Source organism: Petromyzon marinus, chromosome 56 (genome assembly GCF_048934315.1).
Source record: "Petromyzon marinus isolate PM22_M1 ecotype Great Lakes invasive population chromosome 56, UKy_Petmar_22M1.pri1.0, whole genome shotgun sequence".
NCBI lineage: Eukaryota > Metazoa > Chordata > Hyperoartia > Petromyzontiformes > Petromyzontidae > Petromyzon > Petromyzon marinus.
This window is the reverse complement of record NC_133722.1, coordinates 4,757,353-4,765,520: the sequence shown is the minus strand read 5'-3', so window position 1 is coordinate 4,765,520 and position 8,168 is coordinate 4,757,353. Positions and strand designations below refer to the sequence as shown.

General features: G+C 53.8%; 1 protein-coding gene across 1 annotated transcript in view; it reads left to right on the top strand.

Moving 5' to 3' along the window:
• The first annotated feature begins 2,100 nt into the window (after nucleotides 1–2,100).
• The window catches only part of LOC116954713 (uncharacterized), a 173,394-nt gene continuing 167,326 nt past the window's right edge, over nucleotides 2,101–8,168 (top strand). Inside the window, exons 1-4 of the mRNA XM_076052422.1 lie at nucleotides 2,101–2,158; nucleotides 3,567–3,644; nucleotides 4,515–4,579; nucleotides 6,351–6,486. Of these exons, the coding sequence (XP_075908537.1) occupies nucleotides 2,101–2,158; nucleotides 3,567–3,644; nucleotides 4,515–4,579; nucleotides 6,351–6,486 (337 nt within the window). The remainder of the gene's footprint in view (nucleotides 2,159–3,566; nucleotides 3,645–4,514; nucleotides 4,580–6,350; nucleotides 6,487–8,168) is intronic.

Genomic DNA, 8,168 nt, shown 5'->3' with positions numbered 1-8,168 from the left:
GGGTAGTTGGGTGGGCGGTGGCGATGGTAGCGCAGTGATGGGACGCGTGCCTTCAGCGTGAAGGGGGCCGGGATTCGATTCTGGTCTCTTGCACGTGGAGGTGCGTCCTTACGTTTCTCCATCTCGACGCCGTAAAGCAGTGTGGTCCTAATTCGTTGGTTCTTTCGGTAAAGTCACGTAGAAGGGAAATAATAAAATGACACAAAATGAAACGCGATAAAATTAAATTCTCACGACGTTTCGGCCACAGCGGCTGCTTGCGTTGCGGCCGAAACGTCGTGAGAATTTTATTTTACACTACATTATACACTACACTATACAGCACTATACACTGCACTATACACTACACTATATACACTATACACTACTATACACTACACTATATACTAAACTATAGACTACACTATACACGACTATAGACTACACTATACACTACTATAGACTACACTATACACTACTATACACTACACGATACACTACACTATACACTACTATAGACTACACTATATACTACTATAGACCACACTATACACTACACTATACCCAACACTATACACTACTATAGACTACACTATACACTACACTATACACTACTATAGACTACACTATACACTACACACTACACTATAGACTACACTATACACTACACACTACACTATAGACTACACTATAGACTACACTATACACAACTATAGACTACACTATAGACTACACTATACACTATACACTACTATACACTTCACTATACAGTACACTATACACTGCTATACACTGCTATACACTACACTATACACTACTATACACTACACTATACACTACTATACACTACACTATACACTTCACTATACAGTACACCCTGGGTGTGCGAGATGCCCTTTCTGGGGGTGGCGAGACATGGGCAGATTTTTTTCGAAGGTAAATCATCGAAACACGCAAATGACAAACGTGCACTTAAGTTACAACTCATTTAGTTTCATCAAACCTTGTGTATGTATTAACTTTGTACTTTTTTACGAATCAGAACCAGCGGGATGCAAAGCTGCAGTTAAGGGGCCGTCCATAAATGACGTCACGCTATTTTGGACGATTTTTTATCCCCCCCACCACCCTTCGTCACACGACGTCACAAAAAGTTAGACCCCCCCCCTCAAATATGACGTCACAAAGCTCTGCCCCCACCCCCCCCCCAAAAAATATATAAAACATGCTTCAAATCGCTTTAAACTATTGTCATTGTAGTGCGTATTTAATGTGGCGCTGCACTCTTATGTTGTAGGAGAAAACATTTATTAAAAAGTCTATTTAATTAAGTAGAACGTGTTGTCTATATTTATTTAATGTTGCGCATTTTGATGTGACGTCACACTTCTCACCCCCCCCCCCCTTTCGTCACACATCGTCACAAATGTCTGACCACCCCCTCTAGGTGCGTGGCGTCATTAATTGACCGCCCATTGAGGCTAAGCACCACTGCCGTAGGGAGAGTTACGGATTTTTTTCTCCGGGGGGTAAATTCATCCAGCAGTAGACAGATCATAGCTTCTGATGGAAGCAAATGCTGCTGAAAAGCAATTAGTTCAGAAGGTGCATCGGTTTAATAGACCCCACGGAGACCCACAGACCCACACAGAGACCCATAGACCCACACAGAGACCCACAGGTTCAAACAGAGACAGACTCAAACAGAGGCATACAGACTCACACAGAGACCCATAGACTCACAGAGACTCACAGACCCACACAGAGACCCATAGACCCACACAGAGACCCACAGAACCACACAGAGATCCACAGACTCAAACAGAGACCCACAGACTGAAAGAGGCCTACAGACTCAAACAGAGGTCTACAGACTCACACAGAGACCTAAAGACTCACACAGAGACCTAAAGACTCACACAGAGACCTAAAGACTCACACAGAGACCCGTAAACCCACAGACTCAAACAGAGACCCACAGACTCAAACAGAGATCCACAGACTCAAACAGAGGCCTACAGACTCACACAGAGACCTAAAGACTCACACAGAGACCCGTAGACTCACACGGAGATAAATAACCCCAAACAGAGACCCAGCTACGTGAAGGGCTGTGTGGAGATGCCACCGGTGCAGGACAGAGGAGGAGTAGAGGGAGAAACCGATGAGGTGGAGCGAGGTACGAGGTCAGTGGACGTGACTGGAGAAGAGACGCAGCCGACGCCACTCAGCCACGTGACTCGTGACCGAGACGACACTGGGTTGGAGACGATCCTTCGGGGGTGGGGGGGAATTTTGGTTGTCAATTCATCAATCGACCCATCATCATCGTGTAATGATGATGATGGATCGATGAATGAACAAATCGCCAATAATCGTACCCGAGTGCCGCGCGCGATGCCGAGGCGGTAGCGGGGGAAGGAGGCGACCCCACGTGGATTCCACCCCGGCTCTGTGCGGCGCGGGGAATTTACGATCGCGGGGTCCGGGAGGAGGGTGAAGATGGGGGGGGGGGTGGAAGGGAAGGAGGAGGGGGGGCTGGGACGCATTTATCACCCCCCCACCACCACCGTGCCCCCACTGGGACCCCATTATCCACATTTTAGCGCAAAGTGGTGCAAATTAACGCGGTCGCATTAAGAGCCATTTACAATCAGACGGGTCAGCTAATTGGTGTTTTATATACGACGGAGCGCCCAACTGTGCCCGCGCTTTTCTCGCGATCGCGGCGCCGCGAGACCCGCGCACGGAGGGACGAGAGGGAGAGAGGGACAGGGAGGGAGGGAGAGAGGGACAGGGAGGGAGAGAGGGGCAGGGAGGGAGAGAGGGGAACGCGTGGGAACTCTCGCGGAAAAGTGAGCGAGGATTCGGGCAGGGTGCGGCGTGGCAGACGACGGAGTAGGGTGGGGGCGGGGGGGCGGGGGGAGTGGGGGGGCGGGGGGGGCGGGGGGGGGCGGGGGGGGCGGGGGGGTGGGGGGGCGGGGGGGGGTGGGGGTGGGGGGCGTGAGAGGTTGGCTAACGGCTTTCGGAGGCCCTTCACCATCCAGCAGTGGATCGACGACTTTGCGACACAAACAGCGCGGTCCTCCGCGGGGATGAACACGGAAGGGTTGAGGAGTCGTCGACTCGTCGTTCCCACCCCCCACTCCATCGGTTTCGCTTGCCGTGCCGGGTGATGGCGGGCCAGCCCCGAGTTGACGACTTCACGCGGCCGGCAGGGAAGGCGTCAACCCCGCGGAGTTTGAGCACCGGGGGGGGGGGGGGGGGGGGAGGGCACCACCGGTAACCGGCCCCCACGACTGGGCTAAATGTTCTTCAGCTCCCCTGCGCACAAAGTTGAACAAACTCCTCGCCGCTTCGTCTGCGTTCGTTACCCGTGGAGGACGCGCTGCTTACAGCCACGGCAAAACCAGCGGGGGAGGGTGGTGGTGGTGGCGGTGGTGGTGACGGTGATGCATCCACACGCCTTCACGTGAGCGCCAATTACCTCCATCAGCGCGCGTTAATTAACGCGCGCGCGCGTGGAAGAGGCGCTCTTCTCCGCCTTTAATTGGCACTCAATTAACTCGCGCGCGTGCCCACAATAGCGCAGCGACGCACAGACGCCAACTCGCACGCCCACCCCATCCCTCGTATCGCCTTCAAGAAGGCTGCTTTGGGCGCAAGTGCTGCTCGTGTTAGCGAGCAGCTAATGAAAGCCGGACCGGGCCAGCATCAGGCGCGGCCGCCTTTGTCTCCCCTGTGCTAATGTTCACACGTCGCACCAGGTTACTCATTTAAGGCTGAGTCGACCTAAGGGAGGGGAGGAGAGAGGGAGGAGGGGAGGAGAGAGGGAGGAGGGGAGGAGAGAGGGAGGGGGGGTGTGCAGAGCCAGTTCAGATATTCGTCACCGTGAGCGGGACTCGGACCCTCCGGGATTCGTAGCGCAGCGCGACAACCACTGCGCCACCGCTCCCCGACGCACGCAGAGACGCCGCGTGCGGGTGAACGTAGCCGAACCGGCGGCACGGAATGTTCCAGCTTGTTGCAGAGTTTCGCGGTTCGAACCCAGCGGACGCCCTGGCCAATGCGGCGACGTGAATGCAACAACCAAACACACGTGGGTAACTGTGCGGCCCTGAAGGAGCGCGCCCACTCCACCGAAGAGGAGTCCAGCCGGGTGATTCCAGAGAGTGCCTCGCCAACTCTTCCGACGTTGGCGAGGCGTGTGGGAAGTGACAGGGAGGTACCCACACTTCACCCCACCACCACCGCCACCACCACCACCGCCGTGCGATCTGCCGATGGGTGGACAGACGCGGTGGGGTTGATGAGCAAATACCCCGCGCCTAATGCTCTGTTGCCGCTCGGCTCGCAATCGACGTTAAAGACCCGCTGACGATCATCTAAGACAGAGAGAGAGAGAGGGAGCGGGAGGCCACGTGTGCCGGTAACCCCCCCCCCCCCGCCCCCCCCCCCCCCAAGCTCCTGCTGACGGCAGACTCGCGCACAGGGACAGCTGCCACTTGGGGTGCCCATTTCAAATGTGTTTGCAGATGCGAGTCGCTCATCGCGAGAGAAGCTCAACGTGAAGGAGAAGGAGGAGGAGGAAGGGGGATGGGTGGCTTCATCACCTCCCCATCCCCCACCCCCCTCCACTCCACCCCGCTCCTTCACCCAAACCCCCCCCCCGCCTCCCTTTTCCCCAGGCGCCGAGTCGATGGGCCCGGTACCAAACTAAATCCTCTGTGCAGCGGGGTTTTAGCGCCGATTGTTGCTAAGAATGTAGCCCTGGTACCAATACCGTGGGAAACAAGAGAGCCCGTGGGTGGAGAGGGGGGTGGGAGGGGAGTGGGTGGGAGTGGGGGCGGGCGGCAAGCTATCGACTACAATTAATCTCACCCATGATCAATCCACCGCTAGATGAAGGCCTGCCCAAACTCACTCCACCTCCCCGCTGCCCTGCGACGCAACAATCGATCCAGCGCACGGCACGCGAGCTGATTCCATCGCTCCATCTCCGCGGCGGCGACACCCAGGGCACTTGTTTTCGAACGAGACTCTTTATCCTGGTCATCTCGAGCTGTCCGTCAGCTGGGTTGCACACAATCAGCGCGAACAACGTGGACGCGTTGGCTACGCACGGTGCGAAATACGCCCGGCACACAGGCGGGCTAGAGACCGACGTTCCATTCTGGCTGCCGCTCCGTCGTTACTCTCGACCATGGCCGAGACGACTTCTGCCCAAGCCCCCGCCTCAACTTACTCGGAAGTTTGGATGACGTCTTGATGACGTCTTGATGACGTTTTGATGACGTCTTGACGACGTCTTCACGGACGTCTTGACTCCGCACGTGTCCTCTCATCCTTTCGTTCTCTCGCTCCACCTCCCCCCCCCCCCCCGCTTCTGTCACCGTGGAAACGAACACCGCAAGCCCCCCCCCCCCATCTCTCTTCTCCCCCTCGTGTGCTGACAGCAATCGGGAGGTCGCGAGTTCAAGTTCAGGTTAATGTGGGGGGGGGGGGGGGTGTTGACTCAACCCATCATCCCATCCCTCCGAGGTCGATACAATGAATACAACTTTGTGGTGAAGACCAACAACGCTTGACCTGTGGATACACGACTCGCCTCCGCCATGGGAATGTGGAATTTCCACCGGTGGGCTCTACAGGGGCCTGTGAACGTGAGATTCTCGTGCGAGCCGGATGCTCCCTCTTTGAGTGTTCGTGACCTCTGATCCCCATCGGAGAGGGGTGGGGGGGAGGGGGCACGACATTCCCGCACGCTTTGCCAACCTCCACGTGATCCACCAACCCCCCCCCCCCATTGTATCCCAAACCCCGTGTGTCCGTCTCTCCGCTGCGAGGTGGCCAGGAGGTGTCAGTGCATCAGAGTGGGTAGGCGACTCGTGCGTGTCCGCCTCCGAAAAGGTAAAGGCGCAGCCCTGAAAGTGCTCGCTCATGACGCCACTGCTGCCAGAAGAGGCCTCCACAAGGGGGGGGGGCTCTGTCTTTTTGTCTCCCTGTCTCTTTGTCTCCCTGTCTCTCTGTATCTGTGTCTCTCTCTGACCACCACAACCACGTGACTCTTTTTTTCGTGTTGTGCGCGGTGCTTTTAGCGCCACAGCGCGTGGATTTGTAGCGTTTATTTTCATTTGTGTTGCTGGTGACTTTGTGCGTTTCATATCGCAATCGCCCTCCAGTGCTGTTGCTGCTGGCGGCAATAAAAGTTGTTTAAAAGTCAAAAGTCTCTCTCTCTCTCTATCTCGAGAGAGAGAGACACACACACAGAGACAGACAGATCCTTTCTCGGACATCACGCGTAATTTCGTCTAAACTCTGTACACATGACTGTTGCCTGTAAGTGATGTGTGTTCTTACACACGTTAAAGGCTCACGGTCAAAGCATCGGCAATGTGCCAGATCTCTCGGAAGCTAAGCAAGACTTGAGCCTGGCCAGCGCTTTGATGGGTGCTGCAGGCTGCAGACACGCCATGGGCAGCAGAGGGCAGCTGCTGCACTCTGCTCGTAAGGATGACCCGCCTTCACAACCCGCAATGCCCCAGCGTGGGGAAGTATGGTCGAGTAACCCCCCACGGCCCGCAACTGCGCATAGGAGGCCCTCATCCAGCAGTGGAGCGGCATGCCCGGGTATAAAGGATCGCCAGGTACTGGGGGTAAGGGGGGAGGAGGTGATGTTGTGCTGCTATGGAGCTTGCCGTGACGCGTTCGGGTCGCACCCGCTGCGTGTTGGTCACGGCACGACGTCCGACGTTTCGCTCCACGCGCTGTGAGCGTCGTCGGGAGCGTGCGGCTGCGTTCCGGCGAAGCTCCTGAGCTCGCGCGCGTGCGTCGAGCGAAGCGTCGGACATCGTGTCCAATAACAACGGCAGACGTCAACAATAACGAGACGCAGCGGCAAATAGAAACACCGCGTTTTTGAATGCGTAGGCTCATTCACGATCAATCACTGCCATTAGCTGCTGCCACCCACTCCCCCCCAATCAGCATCCACGCCTCACAGTCACAGGAACGTGAAACCGTCACCTCGAGCGCGCGTGCGAGCGTGCGGAGGCTGAGCGCAGCGATGGAAGTTCCACATTCACATGGTCGGGCCAGTCCCACCATTCCCCCCGTTCCCCCACTCCCCCCCCACTCCCCCCCCCCCCCAAAAATTCTAACATCGGCTAACGTTGTTTGGTGCACAAAAATTAGGTTTTACATTTTCTGGCCATAATAAAACATATTCTTGGTTCTTTCGGTAGAGTCACGTAGAAGGGAAACAATAAAATAATTAATAAATTATTTATCGCGACGTTTCGACCGCAACACAAGCAATCGTCATCAGGTGTGAAAACCACAACAAGAAAAAAGTGGCGGTTAAAAATAACCGCCACTTTTTTCAAATTTTCTTGTTGTGGTTTTCACACCTGATGATGATTGCTTGTGTTGCGGTCGAAACGTCGTGAGAATTTTATTGTTTTATATTTTTATTATTTTATCGTTTCCCTTCTACGTGGTGACTTTACCGAAAGAACCAAGAATATGAATCCCTGCAGTCACGAAAACTTTAAATCAAAAACATAATAAAACAGTTTGTGTCAAGATGTTCAAACACCAAACTTAACCCTTTGTTGTTTGCATGTTCACCACGAGTAAGTGTGGTTAATGCAGTGACACGAATCCTTGCATAAGTTTTAAAGTTTGGTGTGTTAACATCTTAACACGAACTTTTGTTTATTAATGGGCCAGAAATGGTGAAACCCATTCTTAAACTCTGATGCTGGCAAGGGAGGTCCTTTGATGTAACTGCTCACCCTGAACTCTCAATGTCCTGGTAGTGGCATTGTCCTTGTGCTGTTCGTCCTCTGGTCTAACACTGTATGAGACTAGGCTCTAAAGAAAGCTGTCTCTGGTGTGGACCAATCCGTTTCAAAGACAATGCACCATATACTATCAGAGCATGTTTTATTTTTTATTTGCGTTGTTCACCGCGAGAATATGTGGTTTAATGCAGCGACATAATTCCTTTGCTAAATTTTTCTAGTTCGGTGTGTTAACATCTTAACACAAACTGCTTTTTTACGTACTCTTTGGTTTTTTCGATAAAGTCACGTAGGTTAAATAAAAATAAAATAAATGAACACAGCTCAATTAAATCACGACGTTTCGGAGGCAACACAAGCTTCCGTCTTCAGGTGGAACAGTCA